The sequence below is a fragment of the Ornithorhynchus anatinus genome, chromosome 15 (assembly GCF_004115215.2).
Source record: "Ornithorhynchus anatinus isolate Pmale09 chromosome 15, mOrnAna1.pri.v4, whole genome shotgun sequence".
NCBI lineage: Eukaryota > Metazoa > Chordata > Mammalia > Monotremata > Ornithorhynchidae > Ornithorhynchus > Ornithorhynchus anatinus.
Window position 1 is genome coordinate 5,344,428 of NC_041742.1, and position 20,391 is coordinate 5,364,818.

The 20,391-nt window shown below is 50.4% G+C and overlaps 2 protein-coding genes across 2 annotated transcripts in view; one reads left to right on the forward strand and one right to left on the reverse strand.

Moving 5' to 3' along the window:
• The window catches only part of SLC16A6 (solute carrier family 16 member 6), a 43,067-nt gene extending 41,106 nt beyond the window's left edge, over nucleotides 1–1,961 (reverse strand). Inside the window, exon 1 of the mRNA XM_029079671.2 lies at nucleotides 1,877–1,961. The gene's annotated coding sequence lies outside the window, so the exon portion shown is untranslated. The remainder of the gene's footprint in view (nucleotides 1–1,876) is intronic.
• The window catches only part of ARSG (arylsulfatase G), a 21,239-nt gene continuing 848 nt past the window's right edge, over nucleotides 1–20,391 (forward strand). The window contains exons 1-10 of the mRNA XM_029079668.2: nucleotides 1–356; nucleotides 5,984–6,171; nucleotides 8,171–8,218; nucleotides 8,579–8,690; nucleotides 9,844–9,981; nucleotides 11,148–11,338; nucleotides 12,986–13,066; nucleotides 15,914–16,022; nucleotides 16,269–16,389; nucleotides 19,177–19,267. Of these exons, the coding sequence (XP_028935501.1) occupies nucleotides 139–356; nucleotides 5,984–6,171; nucleotides 8,171–8,218; nucleotides 8,579–8,690; nucleotides 9,844–9,981; nucleotides 11,148–11,338; nucleotides 12,986–13,066; nucleotides 15,914–16,022; nucleotides 16,269–16,389; nucleotides 19,177–19,267 (1,297 nt within the window). The 5' untranslated portion in view covers nucleotides 1–138. The remainder of the gene's footprint in view (nucleotides 357–5,983; nucleotides 6,172–8,170; nucleotides 8,219–8,578; nucleotides 8,691–9,843; nucleotides 9,982–11,147; nucleotides 11,339–12,985; nucleotides 13,067–15,913; nucleotides 16,023–16,268; nucleotides 16,390–19,176; nucleotides 19,268–20,391) is intronic.

A 20,391-nucleotide genomic window follows, 5' to 3' on the forward strand; every position in this document is an offset into this window, starting at 1 on the left:
ACAGTTCTTGGGCATACGGAACTTGTGGCAGTCACGAGGAAGCACAAGGCGGCGGGGGAGTAGTCTGTGTAGTGAGAGGAGGAACGGAGGTGCAAGACGAGGCCGGTTATCCTGGGCCGAAGGAGCCGTCTTCAGGCGATGCGGGGGTTTGTTCTGCTCGAGACCCTCCTCTTGACTACGGGCCTGGGCCTATGGCTTCGTCTTGCGGACTGCGAAGTCGGCGGGAAGACGGATGTTCGGAGACCTAATTTTGTCGTCGTTCTAGCTGATGATATGGGCTGGGGAGACCTGGGGGCCAACGTGGGCGAGAGCAAGGATACTGTCCAACTGGATAAAATGGCTGCCGAGGGGATGAGGTAAGTGTGTGAGACCTTGGACTCCACTTTGATAAATCCCTCAAAGCCAAATCACAACAGTCAAGGGTGATGGTCAGATGTTGGTCTTTTTCCTTTTTTCTTATCTTCTTTACAGGCTTTTCAACTGCTCCCCTGACTTTCTGGGAACAGGTGGGCCTCATCCTCACACAGCCCCATTGGTGGGCATTCCCACTGGGTTCAAGCCAAGGTGTAGTGAAGACCCTTTTTTTATTAACTTTAGCAATGCATCAAACACTTAAGTGCTGGTGGAGATGTACGATAATCGGGTTTGACACAGTCCCTAGTCCCTCAAGGGGCTTATGGTCCAAGTAGGAGCGAGAACAGACATTGAAGTTTTACAGTTGAGGAAACGGGAGGCACAGAGAAATGGCTTGACTAGGGTCACAGCACCAGAATTAGAATCCAGGTCCTCTGAATTCGGGTTCCGTGCTTTGTTCTAGGTCACAGTGCCTAGGAGAATTGGGGTGGTGGGGGGTTTTGAGACACATTTTGGTTTGGGCCTTTTTGTCTATTGAATATCTGATATGCCGTTGGAAGAATCCAACTTGAATTTCCTGACTATTTACAAATTGAAGGGTTTTGTTGGTGTCCCTGATTCTACAGAGAAGCACTTGAATGATTTTAGGGCTTTTTGGGGCTTTTTATTTCTGTGGGGTATTCTTTTTAGGTTTTTTTCCATCTGGAAGTAGTCGGGAAAACAGACTAGTTTATGATAATAGCAGGAGCTATGGCAAAGAAGCTGAGCTATGGCAAAGAAGCTCCACACAGCTACTCTACATTCTTCTCCAGCCTACTCATCTGTCCTTTGCTTTTCATCTTAAAGTCCACCACTCTTCTTGTCTTCCAAGTCTTGCCCTCTCCTTTAGGAAGCCTTCCTTGATTCCCAGCTCACCATACCATCTCAACCTAACCTATCTCATTATGCATTTACATCCATCTCGCAGTCCTTAACATACCTACTTGCTCACTTACACTATCTAATTCCAGGAAAACTTATTCGTTCAATTGGCCATCGTATTTGAGTGCTTACTGTGTGCAGAGCACTGTACTAAGCACTTCAGAAAGTACAATCCAACAAATTTACAGTCCACAATGAGCTTAATACCCCACCTGTCTCATGCTGCTTCTATTAATGTAAAAAAAAAACAAAAACACTTATCTTCTCCCCACCTCCCACCACCTTAGATGGGAAGCTCCTTGAGGGCAGGGAAAATGGCTTTTATGTCTGCTGCAGGCTCCTAAGTGCTTCTGATGCTCTATTTGCATGAGGTGTTCAGTACATAATCTTGATCTTAAGTCTGTCATTAAGGAAACCCAAGTCCACAGGGGATTTCTCAGGCTCTGACCACCAAAATCTTATTAGTAAGCAGTGCTGTGAAGCAAATCCGACCCCAAAGGGCATGTTTGATTCTTTACAGAAGCCTAAGAATGAAAGTTTGCTTGCTCTGAATGTGAAAGTAAAAGCCAAATGTGGCTTGAATATGTTGACTCATCTTTACCTGCCAGGATCGGGTCTTCTGCTCATCCTGCCATGGTTGATGATATTAACGGCTTGGTGGATCGTGGGAGACCCTTTTATCCCGTTGGCTTGTGATGTCAGTGATTGTTACACGGCAGAATCAGAATTCTGGGCTCTTGGAGGAGGTGAATATTTCTGTACTTTTCTCCCTACCCTTTCCCTCTTCCTGCCAGCTAATGGTGGCTTTTAACGGAGGCCTGGAGGAAAAAGCATGAGCCTGAGAGTTGGAGGACTGGATCTTTATTTTAGGTTCCCCCACCTGCCTGTTTTGTGACTTATTTATTTTTCTTTTTCGGGGGGTGTTGCTTGAAATCTGTTGCCACAGTGTTGGAATGGAGATTCAATATCTGTTCTCCCTCATACATTGTGAGTCCCAGGTGGGACCTTTCACTCATTCAGTGGTATTTATTGAGCACTTGCCATGTGCAGAGCACTGTACTAAGGGCCTGGAATGTACAATTTGGCAACAGACAATCCCTGCTCAACAGGCTCACAGTCTAAAAGTCTGTAAGACCTGAATATCTTGTAGCTACCCTGCGGCTTAAAGTGATTGGCATAGCATAAGTTTTTATAAGAAGCGCTCGATGTAGTGGATAGAGCATGGGCCTGGAACTCAGAAGATCATAGGTTCTAATCCTGACTCTGCCACTTATCTGCTGTGACCTTAGGCAACTCACTTCAATTCTCTGCCTCGATTCCCTCATCTGTAAAATGAGGGATTATGAGCTCCATATGGTGACAGGGATGGTGTCAAACCCAATTTGCTTGTTGCCACCCCAGTGCTTGGAATGTTCATTCAATAGTAATTATTGAGCGCTTACTATGTGTAGAGCACTGTACTAAGCGCTTGGAATGTACCATTTGGCAACAGAGACAATCCCTGCCCAAGGATGGGCTCAAAGTCTAATAGGGCAATTCAGACAGAGCACAACAGAACAAAACAAAAACAAGACAAAGAACATTATCCCGATAAATAGAAACAAGGCACATAGTGAGTGCTTAAATATCATTATTATTTTCACTTATGTGCCAAGCCCTAGGAGAAAGGTGAGAAAAAACAGCTAGTGTTAGAATATGCTTCTGACCCACTGGGTCTTATTGGCTTGGTAAATACAGAATCACCAAGTGTCACACTGTCTGCTCACAGGAAGCTTATACTCTCATGGGGAGAGGGGGCAAGGAAAACGTCTTCTACAGAGATAGTATAATCTAGTAGAAAGAATAGGGGCTGAGAATTGGGAGACCTAGGGTCTAGATTCCACTCTTCTGCTATGTAACTTTGAGCAGGGAGCTCTGCCCTGAGGCACTCAGTAAATACCCCAAATAGGTGGGGATCCATTCTTCTAATGTTGGGAGACTGGGGCCTAATGCAGAGACGGTTCCTTATGGCTTGCCTACTTATCATTATCTTAATCCTGGAATCTAGTGACTAATGTTTGATGACATGCAGCTTTTCCAGGTGGGGCATGGCAGCGGAGATGACCTCGGGATAGCCACCTCATCCCTCTGGGATACAGTGGGGGCAAGGTCACACGATGGACACTTTTCCTCACTCCAGGAGGCCCAGGCCTGACTGACTGGGAGTGCTGTGAAGGTGGCCATGGCCAAGAAACCTGTGGGTGACTTGGGTGAGGGCTACCTGTGACTTGCAGGGGTGGGTTTGGCAAGTAGGCTCCAGGCTTCAGGGAACTGCCAGCCCCATGGATCAATAGGAGGCTGCATAATGGCTCTTCAGATAGGTGCTGTTTGAATGCAAATATCTTTGAATGTTAGTGTCAGGGCCTTGCTATTGCATCTATCTAGTGTTTCTTTCATCTGTTGCTTGAGGGGAACCAAGCTAGTTGACCTTATTGCCCTTGACTTCCCGCTCGCTGTCTGGGCTGTTCAGCCAAGTGGACTCCGTCTTTTTGGAGACGGGTGGCCATCTTCAGTGTGACTCCTCGGCTCATTCAACTGAAAGCGGCCTTATGGTTAAAACTTACGATGTCTGGTGCACATTATGGGCCGGACCCTAGGGTAGGTGCGAGGTGATCCTTTGGGACCCCATCCCTGTCACGTGTGGGGCTCAGGGTTTGAGAGGGAGAACTGGTATTAATGTTTTACTTTGCAGATGAGGAAAGCAAGACCCAGAGAAGGTGCAGCACCTCGAACTAGAACCCAGGTCCCGCCGTTGATCCAACACCTACCATGGTCACTTTGCTCTAATCAGTAGCTGGGTTCTCTTAGTGTAGCAATGTATCACATGGAAGGTCTCCATTTTTGAGTGCCAAAACTACTTACAGCCATCAGAGACCTAGCCACCATCTTGGGATGAGTCTTGTTTATTCAGCGGCCTGGAATCGACCTCTTTTCTTCTCCTCTCCTCCCCCCCGCTCCCCGCTCAGTGACTTCTTCACAGGCTTTGCCACTCCAGTGTCTAAACAGTGAAAGTTAACAATATAGTCACTTGTTCCAGTGTAGTGTTTCCTTCCCACCCAAGCCCCGTCTTCCCCCAATCTGTAGATGGAATCACCATTTTGCCTGTCTCACCAGCCCGTCACCTTTGGCATTATCTTCAACTCCTTTCTCTGATTCAACTCACATACTCGATTCATCCCTACATCCTGTCGGTCACATGTTCACAACAATGTTAAAATCTGACCTTTCCTCTCCATCCAAACAGCTACTGTGTTAATACCATCTTTCATCTTACCCCGCCTGGATTACTACATCAATCTCCTTGCTGATATCCCAATTTCCTCTCTCTTCGCACTCCAATCCATGCCCAGATCCTTTCTCTGCAAAAAAAATTAGAATGTTTTCCCCGCTATTTGAGGGACTTGAGTGGTTGCCCATCCGCTTCTGAATCACATCGCTTCTGAATGAAACAGGAACTCCTCACCATTGGCATTAAAGTACTCCATCACCTTGCCCTAGTGTCCATACCTCACCTCCCTAGTCTCCTCCTACAACCCAGCCTGCTCACTTAACTCTACTGCTAACCTTCTCACCCTTCCTTGTTCTCATCTATCTTGCCGCCAACCCCTTGCCCACATCCTGCCTCTGGCTTGGAATGCCTTCCCTTCTCAAATCCGACAATCACTTCTCTTCTCCCCTCTATCCTCCCAAACTTTATTCAGGATATATATCCTCTGAGACCTCTCATCAGCCCCACTTTCCTTTTTTCCCATTCCCTTTTGCATCACCCTGACTTAATCTCGTTCTTCCCTCCTTCCGCCCCACAGTCATTGGAAACATTTATGTAACTTATATTAATGTCTGTCCTCTTTCCTTCCTCCCCCTTACTATCTGGACCATAAACTTGTCATCAGGGCGTGTCTGTTGTTGTATTGAACTCTCAAGCACTCAATACAGAACTCTGCACACAATAAGAATAAATGAGGCTGAATTGAAACCACAGATTCTCTCATCCCAGCTATAGCAGTTGCATTTATTAAGTAGCTGGATGATAGGCAGACAAAATCAGTGCGTTTGCCGAAAAGGCAAGAATGCCCGGAGCCAGTGAAGGTGAGTGGCTGATCATTTCAGAGTGCTTGTTATGTGCAGAGCACAGTACTGAGCACTTCGAAGCCTCTCATGCAATAGTTGACACCGACCCTCCAGGAGCTTAAAATCTAGCTGGGGACATGGATTCTGAAATGTCTAAGTACAATGAATCCTTTTGTTTTGAGTGGTCATGATGGAGCACTGGGCAGAGCCCTTGGGAACGAAGGATACAGCAGGGTCGATAGACATGTTTTCTGCCCCAGGAGGAGGGTTGAGTCCCTATGTGCTTAGGTGAAGTGGAGGTGTTGGATGCTGTAGTGGTGTGAAGAGGGAAATATGCTGGCACTGTTATGAATGCAGATGGTTGTCCTGGAGGACATGTCCAACTTCCTTCAGACACAGGGAGCACATGGTTAAGGATGTTTCTGTGTCTCTATGCGTGTCCCCTGATCCAGTTTGTCATGGGGTGGAGGGAGGATTGTGCACGAGAGGAATGGTGAAAGAGGATCTCGAAGTGGTTTGGGTCAGGGGCATGTTGACCCCATCCCTTTCCTCAGTTGAGACAAATCAATACCTTTCCCTCTTTCTCTCCCTTCACCAGGTTTGTGGATTTCCACGCAGCGGCCTCCACGTGCTCTCCCTCCCGCGCCTCGTTGCTCACGGGCCGCTTGGGCATCCGCAACGGCGTCACCCACAACTTTGCGGTCACGTCAGTGGGCGGCCTCCCCCTGAACGAGACCACCTTGGCGGAGGTCCTGCGGGAGGCTGGCTACGCCACAGGTGTGATAGGTAAGAGCCGAGGCTCCTTCTGTGGCTGCTGGCCTGAAACACTCTCTGGCCGGGGTGAGGATCCCTCCCGGTTACCGTGGGGTCCGGCCTTGCTGCCTAACACTTTCCTGGGGTTCCTCTGGGCCTCCTGTACAACAATCCAGCCGCTGTACATATTGAGCTCTGACCGGGTGCAGAGCGGCATTGTGCTGAGCTTCAGGGAAACTTCGATCAGCAGGAGAGGCAGCAGTGGTTGCCATCTGTCGGTTGGATGGTCGGTCCTCGAGGGCTTCTGGCCTCTCTGGGCAGTGGATGTCTCTGGGCGGGCTGGAGGTGCCTGACACTACAGAGTTTCCCAGGAATATTTCAGGGTCTTTGTGGTGGTGTGGATGGGTTTTTGTGTCTGGTGGACCCCATGTGGTCCCCAAAACACCCTGGTTCCCTTGGAGGTGGTTGGGGGGGGGGTCTTTGTAAAATGGTTGTCGCTAAGCATTTAAATATCAAAAAAACCAAACCCAAAAAACACAAAGAGCTGGAGTAGATACATGGGGATTAAGACAGACCCACAGGGACTACGCCCAAACCGATGAGTCTGTAACAGATGAGCTAACTGAAGTACAGAGGTGTGAAGTGACTTGGCTGAGATCACACAGACAGTGGCAGAGTGGGGATTAGACCCCAGTCCCTTATGACTCCCAGGCCCGGGCTCTGCCCAATTTGCCATGGGAAATGTGGGTTCCTGGCAGTAGGTTCTGTAGGCAGGTTCCCCTGGGAATTCTTCAATGAATGCCCTGCTGGCCTCTGTGATCCGGGCTTGCTGGGATGGAGTGATTCTTGCCCATCTGCTTCAGTCTGAATCGAGGAGTCCTTTTCTTTTTTCTTTCAGGGGCACAGATTTGAGGGGGGAGAGACTAATCTGTCAGGATGTTTATTCCTTATGATTATAACTATATCCTTCATGTCAATATTAAATATATAGAAAGGTGTCATCTCTTCCCTTCCTCAGCTTGAGAACCAGAACTATGATATGTTTTTCCCAAGGCAGATAGCCCCCATGTGACAACTTTTCAGCTTCTGGGGCCGAAGGGCTATAAAGTCAGACCCGCAGGGTTTGAATTTCTCTCCTGCCAATCCACAAGATCTATTCAGGGCCTACTGTACATACATATGTGATTTTATTTGTGTTGATGTTTGTGTGTCCCAGAATGGAAGCACGTTGTGGTCAAAGAATGTCACTGTCGATTACTGCATTGTACTTTAAGTGCTTAGGACAGTGCTGTGCACACAGTAAGTGCTCCATAAAAACCACTGAGTGCAGAGTATTCTAAGGGCTGGGGAGAGGAGAGGATCGGCCAGCAGGATAGCCAGCGTGCTGCATAAATGAGTCACAAATGTGCTCTGGGCCTCAGTTTCCTCACCACTCTGAGGTGGCCTGGGAGGACAGGGAATGTGGGTGATTTTTCATTGTCATATTGGTTGAGCACTTACTGTGTGCAGAGCACTGTACTAAGTGCTTGGAAAGTACATTTGGGCAACAAATACAGATGCCTCCCCAACAACGGACTCAGTCTAGAATCTATTCTGTACCTACCCCATAAGTTGCCACAGTGCTTGGCAAATTGTAAGCACTGCTTAAACAATGCCATTATTATTACAGGGTCCAGAGTGGGCAGTGATTCAGTGTTGAGGGCAATTTGGTGGTGTCTTCTGTGGGAACGTAGATGTTGACCTCCATCATGGTATCTGGCAAAATCATCACTTAAGCACGGAGAGCGGCAGCAAACACTCGCACATAGTTCTCTTGGCGTCTGGTGGCTGAGCTTTCCTGTTTGGCCTTTTATCTTGATCTGACTGGTGACTTTTTCTCCCCGGGGGTTCTGGTTTGTGCTTCAAGGAGGGAGAATGCCAGGAGAGTTCCTGCTTGCACTCTGTCCCCGTTCCCTCTCTGCCCCACTTTTTGGGGGAAGACTGGGATTTGGGGGGACTTGCACTTCTGACTCTCTCCATCTCTCTCCCTCAGGTAAATGGCATTTGGGACACGCTGGCCCCTACCACCCCAACTTCCGTGGTAAGAGACGGTTTTGTCATTGGCCGGCTTTCTTTAACAGGGCAGTCTTTCTGATTTGCGAAAGTAGTTTGGGGATGATGCTGTCTCAGCGCTGTCAGGAGCAGATGGGCCGGCTTTGGGGGTCGCTCCCGAGGCGGGAACCCAGGACGGGGGTGCATGGGGTCTTGGGGAGCCCGGGTGGGAGGGCCTGGGAGGCGGGGAGTGAGCCTGGCCAAATGGACACAAATCAGATTCCTTTTTAATTACATTCCCCGAGGCGGCCGGCCAGTACTTCATCGGGAAAGGAACTTGGGAGGAGAAGGTAGATTCATGGGGAGCCGGGCCGGGATCGGGGTACTGATATGGCCTATCTCTCTGCAGGTTTTGACTATTACTTCGGAATCCCGTACAGTCACGACATGGGGTGCACTGATACGCCGGGGTACAACTGGCCCCCCTGCCCGCCCTGCCCACGAGCACCTGGATCCCCCAGGTAACTTATTTATAAGGTAACGGTGGTCAGAGTTAAGCACTCAGAGTGGGCCAAGCACTGTGCCGAGCTTTGGGGTCACTGTGAGATGATCCAGTCTGTGTCCCCGTCGTGCATGGGAAGGGCAGAGGCCTTATCCCCATTTTACAGATGAAGAACCTGAGCCATGGAGAACAAGCGACTCACCCAAGGTAACCTGACAGGCCAGTAACACAGTTGGGACTAGAATCGTAATCCTCTAACTCCAGTCCTGGGTGCCCTTTCCATTAGGCCATGTGGCCTCTAGGTAGCGGCGGCCAGCGATGCTTGGTTCCTGGAACTCACTTTTGCTTTCCACACTTGCTTCCCACACTGTCTCCCCTAAATCACCCCCGTGCTTCTCATGGAGAAAGAGGCCCTGAGAGTTTGTCCCCCCCCCCCCCCCCCCCCCCATCGTGGCCACTTAAAGGCCAGTGGCAGGTTTCCCCGCTCTTTAACCCCGTGGCCCTATCGCTCGGGTACCTGTTCTTTTGAAAGACATAAGGGTCCGGGTTCATCCCTGAGACTCTTCCCTGAGGATGAGGTGAAGCGAAGGGCATCTCCGTCACTTGGCTCCCTCCTGCCTTACTTTGCTTCTCTCCTTCTACAGTCCGGCCCGCACACTCAACTCCTAGCGCTAACCTTCTCACCATGCTTTAGTCTTTGCCAGTCTCCGCCAACCCCTACCCATGTCATGCCTTTGGCCTGGAATGCCCTTCCTTCCTCAAATTCGACAGAATTTCTTTGCCCACCTTCGAAGCCTTATTGAAGGTCCATCTCCTCTAAGGAGCCTTACCAGACTAAGCCCCGGCCTTCCTCATCTCTCACTCTTTTGTGCGTCAATCTGAATGGCTACCTTTGCTCTTCGCTCCATCTCCCAGCCCCACAGCACCTTTGTATATATATTTAATTTTATTTGTAGTAATGCCTATCTCCCCCTCCCTAGATTTTAAGTGTGATTGTGGGCAGGAATTGTCACTGTTGCACTTTGCTAAGCTTCTTAGTAGTAAATAGTGCAATAAATAGTATTGAATGAATGAATCTCCCCGAGGCTGGGCTGAGGGTGTGTTCACCACCTTTTGGCAAAGGATGCTTCCCACCCACCCCTTCATAAAGACATGTGTTCTATCCCCTTCAGTCACAGAGTCAAAGACTGTTACACTGACGTAGCCGTGCCCCTCTTCGAGAACCTCCGCATCGTGGAGCAACCTGTGAACTTGACCCGCCTGGCCGACCAGTATGTCCAGAAATCTGCAGAATTCATCCACCGGGCAAGGTAAGAGAACCCTGAAGGGCTCATTTTGTGTGTCTGTTTGTGTGCACATGCGCAAAAGTTCACAACTGCCCCATTTGATCAGTCTGTCCTCGTGTTTTGGACTGGGTCTTTTTTTTTTAAAAAATATTTTTATGTGCATAAAGTACTTAGTGCTGGAGTAGATTAAAAAAAAATCAAATGGGACAGTCTATCTTTGAAATGGGGCTCAGTCTTAATTGCTATTTTAAACATTGAGTCAAGCGCTCAGTACAGTGCTCTAGTTCTTAGTACAGTGCTCTGCATATGGTAAGTGCTCATATAGGATTGAAAATTTTTATAGGTGAGGAGACTGAGGCCCAGAACAATTGCTCTTGGCCTGAGGATGAACAGCAGAAACTGAGCAGAGTTGGGATTTAGAACCCAGGTCCTTGGAATCCCAGGCCTGGGCTCCTTCCACTAGGCTGCACTGCTTCTCTCTTCCAGCTGATGCTCGGCCTGCTGACATTAACCAACAGGGGAACAGAACAGAGGCAATCTCCCTGATGTATCCTGCAGATTTCTGGGAAATCTCATTGTCACACCTTTCCAAGACCTCATTCCAGTGTGGTGCACTGGATAGGTGTCCGGTTCATACGATATACTCTATTGCAACAGTTCATTATCGATTAATGAGCATATTTAGTTGGTGCCAAGCACTGTGTAAAATAGAAATCAAGGAAGAGACTGACCAAATCATCGTCTTTCTTCCTTGCTCCTTTTCCATTAATAGTGGGAGCACCTGTGATCACTCAATGTGATAATACTCAGGTGTGGACTCGCCAAGCATCTTGATGCTTCCAAGTGGATGCTAAGGAAAAACCACTAATGGGTCTGGCTTGGGCAGGTGGGACCAGAAAGGCCCCTTGAGAAATCTCCTGCATTTGCACCAAGGTGTGGGGTAGATGAGCCCAATCAGAGGGAAGAGGAGAAGGAAAAGGGCCTAATAGCACCAATTTTTGTGTGTGTGGCTGTGTATGTGTGCGCTGTATTTTGGCATTTACTATGTACCAGGCCCTGTAATGAGATGGGGGTAGATAGAAAACTGGGATGACGGGGGGTGCTATAGGGGTGGTGGGTGTGGGGGCTTGGGGTGAGTGGGTGTTAGATTGTAGCTCTGGGGTCTCACTTGTGTCTGTCTGCCGTGTCAGGGAGCGAGGAGTCCCGTTCCTGCTGTATCTGGCGCCGGCTGCCATGCATGTCCCGCTGCCCGTGACCCAGGGGGAGGCGTCCGGGCTGGGGCCCTACCGTGCCGGCCTGCAGGAGCTGGACCGGATGCTCAGCTGCATCAAGGACCTGGTGGATGCGGTGGGACGGGGGACCACCCTGCTCTGGTTCTCAGGTAAAGGGGCCGGTGGCACAGTGACGGCAGTGCTTGCAACATTAGCTCTGTGATAAGCGTTTGGGATGGGGACAGCTGGCGGGTGAGGCCCATCCAGGGAGCTGGGAGAGTCAGGCCCAGAGAGGTGGGGACTTGGTAGAGAAGGAGCAGAACTGTACTTGGAAGTTGGGTCTCCTGACAGCACAGTGCAGCAACTAGTTTAACACTTTTGAGAGTGGTAATGGGGAGCTTTCTCAGAAACTGGAATTATGGGCATGAGGGAGTGGGATGCTCCCATGGTTTTCAAGCTAGCAGATTTTCCTTTGCCAACTCTTCCCTGAATCATGGGTCTAGCAGTGTCCAAGCGAGCGGTACATGAGGGGAGAATGGTGGTAGTCGTCAGTGCTTACTATGTGTGCTGAGCTCTGGGGCAGAACATGTTTCCCCACACCTCAAAAAATTCCAGTGGTGACCCATTTACCTTGACATCAAATAAATTGCTCACCACTGGCTTTCAAGCAGTCTCCTTGCCCTCTCCCAGCTCAACTTAGAGGAGCAGCATGGCTCAGTGGAAAGAACCCCGGCTTGGGAGTCAGAGGCCATGGGTTCGAATACTGACTCTGCCACTAAGCTGTGTGACCATAGGCAAGTCACTTCACTTCTCTGGGCCTCTGTTACCTCATCTGTAAAATGGATTAACTGTGAGCCTCATGTGGGACAACCTGATTACCCCATATCTACCCTGTGACAGTACTCTGCATGTGGTAAGTGCTGAACAAATACCAACATTATTATTACTACTTTCCTTCTACAACCCAGCCTGCACCCTCGGCTCACCTAACGCTGACCTTCTCACTCTACCTCCGTCATGTCCGTCTGGCTGGCGACCTCTCACCCGTGTCCCGCTTCTGGAATGGGACACGATCCCTCGACATAGCGGACAGGCAATTACTCTCCCCCACCCACTTCAAAGACTTATTGAAGGCATCTTATCCACAAGACCTGCCTTGACTCAACTTCCCTCCCCTCTTCTCTTATCCTCTTCTGCGTTGGCCTGCCTTGTTGCCTTTGTTCATACCCTCTCCCAGCCCCACAGCACTCAGCTATGTATCTGTAATTTATTTATATTAAGGTTTGTCTGCCTCACCCCTTTCCATCATTAGCTCGTTCTGGGCGGGGAATGTCTTCTGGTTGTACTTTCCCAAATGCTCAGTCAACGTGATTGAATGGAGTACAACATAAGATGGGATGCGGTCCCTGTTGTGCCTGAGGCTTGCAGATCAAGTAGGGAGAATGGGTGTGATTCTCACCTCACATATAAGGAAGACCAGAGAAGTGAAGTGTCTTGTCTGAGGTCACACGGTAGGTGAGCGAGTTGGAACTGAAGGGCTCCGGATGGCTAAGCCTGTTTATACTGGGCCGCACCGTTCTGCAGAATCCGAAGCGAGACACGGATTCATCTGTGGCATTTCCTGAATGTTTGTCCACAGCACTGTTCTGAGACTCCAGCGCACCTGAGTCGGTAGACACGTCCCCTGGCCACACCGAATTTACGGAGAGGGGAAAGCGATTTGTCTGACCCCACCGAGTCAGGTCCCGTGCGGGAAAAGCATTGTGGTAGTAGTGAGGTTTGTCGCACCCCTGACACGCTCTCTCTTTCCCTTGCAGGGGACAACGGCCCTTGGGCTCAGAAGTGCCAGCTGGCTGGGAGCGTGGGACCGTTTTTGGGGGCCTGGCAAACACGTCAAGGTAGGTGGGGGTGGGGGCTGTCACTGGGCTCCGGTCGCTCAAGAGCCGAGCTGGCGGAGACGGGGTCGATGACGACTGGCGGCCGAGCCGGTGTGATCTCCTCTGTGTGGCGTGTCACTAAGAATCCACTGTGGATATCTGTGAAGGGCTTTACCCTATCTTAAGCACGGGGTCTGGGGAGAACGTTTTCATTTTTATTTATTTATTTTTTATGGGATTTAGCACTCATCACGCAGTAGGGTTTCTAGTAAGCACTCAGATAGATATGAAGAGATGGTGACTGAGACGGTGAGCGTGCCAGACAGAGAACTTATCCAAGTCCATGTTGCAGATGAGGTAATCTCGGCACAGTGAAGTGAAGCGACTTTTCCGGGGTGTCTCAGACGAGCGGCAGAGCCGGGATAAGCTCCCAGCTCGGTACTCCTTCCATCGAGCCAGGCTGCTCTTCTGCAACGGCCTGTCATGCTGTCACGTCAGACGCTGTCTCCGTAGCAAGAGATGTTTCCTTCCCCTTAAGGCTGCAAACCTATCAGATCTCCATTTTACAGAGGTTCAATGTGAGGGCCAGAGAGGTTAAGCGCCTTGGCCGAGATCACCGTGCAGGCAAGTGGGAGAGCCAGGGGTAGGACTTGGGTCTCCGGAGGCTTGGCTCCATGGAAGGTGTGCCAGGGTCCCTTTTGGTCTGATTCTGATTCAGCCGGAGCCCTGGTAGTCAGGGGTGGCTGCTCAGGGTCCTCGGCCCAGACTTTGCCGGAGGAAGCGAGTCATTGCCCAGCTCATCTATCTGCCTGGCCGCTCCAGCGGGGGTGAATAGGGGAAGACCGGGTGCCACGGACACCGCCTCTCGGCCTGTTCCTGTAGGGGGGGCCAAGGGGTCTGAGTGACCGGCACACCCCTGGGGCCTCATCTTACCATTCCTGTGTCCGGAATCCGGCTTGTGTGCCTGGATTTTTCAGGGAGGAAGCAGTAGGTGTGAGGTATGCCTGGGAGCAGGGGTCGGAGGCTTCCCCCCAGGAACATAGGGAAATGTGCTCTCTGCCCCCATGGGGCAAGCGAAAGGTGCCTAGCTCAAGCGGGGGGCAGTTCTGAGCATGGATGTCACAGTGGATCACTGCAATGGTAATCGGTTTGGAGAGTTGGGAAGCATTTTGATAATTGGGGGTTTATATAGGGGGAGTGTGTGCGGGTATGTGCATAAAATTGTGCTTGGTTCTGACACCCCTGATAAGAATCATCTGTAAGCATGTGCCTGAGAAGGCCAAACTCTTTAAAAAAAAAAATTGCATTTAAGGGCTTTACTGTGCATCATACACCATACTATATTTTGGGGTAGATCCAAGGTCATTGGGTTGGACACAGTCCTGGTCCCACGTAGGGTTTGCTGTCTTGAACTCTGCATTTACAGGTGAGGTCACTGAGGCCCATGCAAGCTAAGTAATGTACCCAAGACCATGGCATGGTGGAGCTGGGGTTAGAATCTAAGACTTGTGACTCCCAGGCCCCTACTCGGGTCCACACTTCACTCCGCTGCCCGGATTATCTTTGTACAAAAATGTCAGGTCCATGTTTTTCCCTCACTCATCAGAAACCTCCAGTGGTTCCCCATACACGTTGGCATGAAACCAAACTCCTTACCCCTGGATTTAAGGTGTTCTTTTTGGCTCGCCCCTTCCTCCCTCACCCCACTTATTTCCTCCTATGACCCAGCATGCTCACTCGGCTCCTCTAATGCCAACCTATTTGCCATACATCCATCTCGTCTTGCTCCCGTCTGACCTCTCAAACCCGTCCCTCCCCTGATGTGGAACCCACTCGCCCTTCATAACTGAGGCATGATTCCTCTCCCTGCTTTTCAAGCCTTAAAATTCCATATTCTCCAAGAGGAGTTCACATATTTAAAAAAAAATCCAGCATACACTATCAGTATATAATGTAGAATGAAGCATGTACTGAAGTGTTGGTATTTTTTACGTTTTTTCTATGACATCTTTATGGTACTTGTTGAGTGCTTAATAGGTGCCAAGCACTGTTTTTTTTTAAACATGGGGGTAGATAGTTCCTCAGTTGGGTTACAGTCCTTATCCGATGTGGTGCTCACACTGTTCTTATTTTAATGATGTCCTCACTGAGGCCCAGAGAAGGTATGTGATTTGCCCAAGGACCCATGTAAGATGGGGTGGAGCTGGGATAAGGACACAGGTCCTCACTCGCATGTTCTTTCCAGGGAACCACTCTGCTTCTATCTGTAGACACATGTATGTAATAAAACTGGTATAGGTTAAGAGCTCACCAGGTGTCAAGCACTGCAATGAGCGCTGGAGTGGATCAAAGCGAATGGGGTCGGATGCAGTCCGTTCACCAGGTGGGGCTTAAGGTTTTAGTCCCCGTTTTACAGATGAGGTAATGAAGGTGCAGAGGAGTGAAGTGACTTGCCCAAATTCACCGAGTGGGGGAGTTGGGATTAGGACATGTGACCACCTGCCCCAGGCTTGCCCTCTATCAACTATATACACAAACGCCTGCAAATTTATGTCTGGTGTGGGACTCTGGGTTCAAGGCGGAAGAAGGCAAGGATGGGACAGAAGCCATCTAAAGCAGCCCGGGTCTGTGCAAATCTGACTTGGGACAAGGGGAGGTTTCAGTTAGAATCGGCAGTGTCCGGGAAGTGTACGGAGGGGACGACGTGGAAGAAGCGGGAGCATTTCCTGTATGAATCCCGGCTTGGGTCATCAAAGGTCTAGAGGGTTCGGCACGGAGGCGGCGTTGACTGGATACGAATTCAGTGGGGCCGAGGTGGTGTCCAGTGAGATGGTTCCTTTTTCCAGTTCTACCCTCTTCCTTTCCTAGGCGGAAGCGCTGCCAAGCAGACCACGTGGGAAGGTGGCCACAGAGTCCCGGCCTTCGCCTACTGGCCCGGTCACATCCCAGCCAATGTGACCAGTCCGGCCTTATTAAGGTAGGGAGCTGTGCGTATCCCACCTGCCTCGATTTTTGTTTTGTTTTTTTCCCCTCCACACCCACCAAGAAACTCTGGGTCGTGATGTCAGATGGCAACTTAAAGGCCTGATTCTCTCCCACTTGCCATACCATTGATCAGGAGAAGTGGGGAGGAGGGTGAAGGGCTGTGAGTGTGGGGCGAGGGGTGAGTGGCCCCGATTGAGGGGCCTGGTGCGATTAGAGCTGACCTGATGTTCCCCGACAGCTCTCTGGACATCTTTCCCACGCTGGTGTCACTGGCCGGAGCCCGCCTGCCCTCCTGGCGAAGCTACGACGGCCTGGATGTGTCCGAGGTGCTCCTGGGTCACTCGCAGATGGGGCACAAGGTATGGGCTCAAGCGATGGGGGCCTCACTAGGAGGCCGGCTTCCACTGTAGTAGGCGAAAGATGCCGATGGAATCGAGGTGAGGCAGAGTCACTACTGCCACGTGGTGGGGCATCGGGAGATGGGCATTTCAGTGTCTGTTGTACGCCCGGCACGCTGGGTGATGGTGGGTCAGTCACGTGACCCTTCTGGGCCTTGGTTTCTACATCTGAAAAGTGGGGAGGAGACCCCCTGCCTCGTCTCTCATAGACTGTGAGTCCTCAAGTGGGACAGGGAGCGTTTTTCCATGCTCACAGTAAGCACTGTAGAGAAGTCACAAGATCATCAGCACTCTGGATCGGCTAGCAGTCCCCAAATGCAGTTCGGAGGGGAGTGGCCTGTCTGTTTTCTCAAAGATCCCGGGCACAGCGGGGGCCCGAGGGCGACGCGACTCATCTCATCACCCGGTATTCACCATGGCATTGGGCATTGAGTAGGCGCTTAAAAACTGTCCGTGTTGGCGCATGACGGCTTGTGGCTCCAAGATAGCCGTCTGCGGGGCCCCATTCCCCTTTCGTGATGTTGACGAGGATCACTGGTGTCACGTCAGAGTCAAGACTTCCAGCTCCCGGAGCTTTTGTCGCAATGGAAGGTTTTGGATGCGATCGTTGGGGCGATGTATCGAGGAGCTGTCCCGAGCGTGTGGGGCGGCTAAGGAGTGATCCCCTCAGGAGAGGAGGCGGCATGGCTTTGATGGAGTACTCGATTGGAGTCGGAAGGCCATGGTTTCTGGATTCCGGCTCTGCCGCTTGTCCGTGTGGAGGCGGTTAGGTGGCTGTATTTGTCAGGTCCTCAGTTATATCATCTGCAAAATGGGGATGGAGACTGTGAGTCCCACATGGGACAAGGACTGCATCGCACCCGCTTTGCTGGTATCCACCCCAATGCTCGGTTTGGGTCCTGACACATTTAAGAAATAACACAGTGATTAATGTTCCGTATTCGATATGTAACCATCTGTACATATGGAAGTGGCATGGCTTACTGGAAAGAGCACGCTTCAGGGGGTTAAAATGCCTCGGTCTCTAGTTCTTGCTCCACTCTGTCATCACGTGTGACCTTGGGCAAGTCATGTAACTTCTTGGGGCCTCAGTTGGTCCTTCTGTTGATCCAGCCCCCTTCTTAAGAAAACGAACACCATGAGGTGTGAGCCTTGTTAAATTGCCCCTCTTTTGTCACTGCCCCTTCTGGCCCTCTCTTCAACTCTCCCATCTTTCCCGGTGGTTTTTCTAGAGATTTCTCCTCTTCTTGCATGCCATTCTGTCCACCTGTCCAGTGGACCCCATTCCTTAAAAGCCATCTTGGGTACATTTGAAACCAGTGCGGAAGAAGCCACTGGAAAGCAAATGGTTCAAGTCTTGCCTGTCCAAAAAAAAAACAAAAACTTTCCTTGACCTGTGGTCCCCTCCAGTTATCACCCCCTCTCTCTCCTTCCATTCTTCTCCAAAATCCTCAAGTGAGTCATCTACACCGTTTTGTCTGATTCCTCCCCTTGCATCTGCCTTGCTTGTGTCCCCCTCACTCCACATACTTGCCCTCTCAGAAGTCACCAGCGATCTCCTACTTGCCAAATCGGATGGCCCATGCTCCATCCTCATCCTCCTTGACCTCTTGGCTGTTTTTTTTTTTTTTTGTTTTGGGTTTTTCTTTTTTTTTTAACCCCTGTGGGCCACCTCATTCTCTTGGAAATGTTATCCAGCCTTGGTTTGAGTCTGTCCTCTCCTGGCTATCCTCTTCACTCTTCTGGCTGTGCATTCTCAGGCTCCTTGGTGGGCTCCTTCTCTGCCTGCCCCTCCCTAGTTGTGGGGGTCCATCAAAGTAGATTAAGCTCTATTAATATTCATCTCTCACTCCCTTCTGTTGCCCAGATGTGCTGCCTTTGCTGTTAAGTACTGTGGCAGTGAGATCGCCTCCTCTAGAGTGCAAGCTTGTCGTAAGCAGGGAATGTCAGTTTGTAGTGTAACTTTTCAAGTGGTCAGTACAGCGCTCTACATAAATGCTCAATAAATATGATAAAAAGGAAAATGGGGATTAAGAGTGTGAGTCTGAAATGGGACAGGGACTGGGCCCGACATGTCAAAATGGCCCCTACTGCAGTGTTTAGTAAAGTGGCTGGCAAGGGCTAAGTGTGTAACCAGTACTACGCGTGTCAATATCATCAGGTTAGATCCCTGTTGGCAGGCACGGATGGACTTGAAGGTAAAACAGCAGTAGGGGCGAGGGCTGCCCCGATGGACGGGCCACAGTTCACCTTTGTTTCAGGCAAAGATTGATGATAAACCAACTGATGTGGGGGTACGGCTGCATGGATGCGGCCTGAGTGCTGGGCAAAGGGAGGGACAGACGGGCCCTGGTGCACTGACATGGGATCACGGGCACAGAGACAAAAATGGAGATGTGGATACTGACCTGGCTAGGGAAATGGGCAGTGAGGCAGTTGTGAAAGGGGGAGTCAGGTGAGTGGACACAGGTGTGGGCCCCGATGTGGGTCTAGGGACACATGGGTACACAAAAGGGGATATGAGGATCCATGGACCTTGATGGAGGGGAAATCAGCTGTTGATGGGTGGAGATGGATACTCACTGATGGAATTACCGACTGAGCAGGAGCTGTTAAAGTTTTTTGCCAGTGGAACCATCGGATGAGAAGCGACCGAGGCGGAGGTGCGGGTTAAGTCGTGTGAGTGTTTGTGCAGGTGAGTGCCGGGGGCCTCCAAGCAGTGATGCTTGTGGGGGGGGCTTCTTGCAGGTGCTGCTTCACCCCAACAGTGGGGCAGCGGGCCCGCCCGGGGACCTGCAGGCCGTCAGGATCGTCGCCTACAAGGCGCTGCATCTCACAGGTCAGCCTCCGTAACGCTCGGGATGGTTCATGTGGAGACCCCAGGCAGGAGTTTGGGGGGTCAGGGGTGCAAACCAAGACAGGTACGGGACAAAGATGGGGTCCTGGGGTCCCAAAGCCCAGGGTTACGTGGACAGCAGACTAGGAGGGCCTGGCAGGGGGCCCACTGGGCCCCCTGCATCCCCACTCTCCCTGGGTTTCTGCTTCACCGCTACCTCCCCCTGCTCTGTGATGGTCATACACTGACAAACTACTATCTTAAAAAATGGTAGAAAAGAAATGGTATGGTAAAATGGTAGGAAAGAAAGGGTAGGAAAAAATATGATAAAATGGTAATAAAGGAATGTTATGGTAAAAGGGTACAAAATAAATATGGTAAAATGGCAAAAAAGGAAAGCAATCAATTATGTACCAAATCCCACATGTGTGTCCAAAACTGCACACATGCCAAATCCGACACGTGTCCCAAAAATGGCTCACAAGCCAAAGCCGGCAACTGTGTCCAAAACGGCACGTGCCAAATCCCACATGCATGTCCCAAAAATGGCACATGCACCAAATCCTACACACATGTCAGATTTGGCACACATGCCAAATCAGACACACGTGTTCCAAAAATGGCTCAAGTGCCAAATCTGGCAGGCATGTCCCAAATGGCACATGTGCCAAATCCAACACGTGTGTCCAATATGGAATGTGCGCCAAATCCAACACACATGTCCAAAACTGCATGTGCCCCAAATCCAATGTGTGTGTCAAAATGGCATATGTGCCAAATCTGACACGTGTCAAAAAGGGCACACATGCCAAATCCGGCATGTGTCCAAAAGGCACATGTGCTAAATCTGACATGTGTGTCCAACATGGAATGTGTGCCAAATCCGACACGCGTGTCCAAATGGCACATGTGCCAAAGCTGACATGTCAAAAGGGCACACATGCCAAATCCGACACACGTCCCAAAAAATGGCTCGTGTGCCAAATCCGGCACACGTGTCAGATTTGGCACACATGCCGTTTTGGACATGCATGTCTGATTTGGCATGTATGCCCTTTGACACACATCAGATTTGGCACACATTCCATATTGGACACACGTGTTGGATTCGACGCATGTGCCATTTT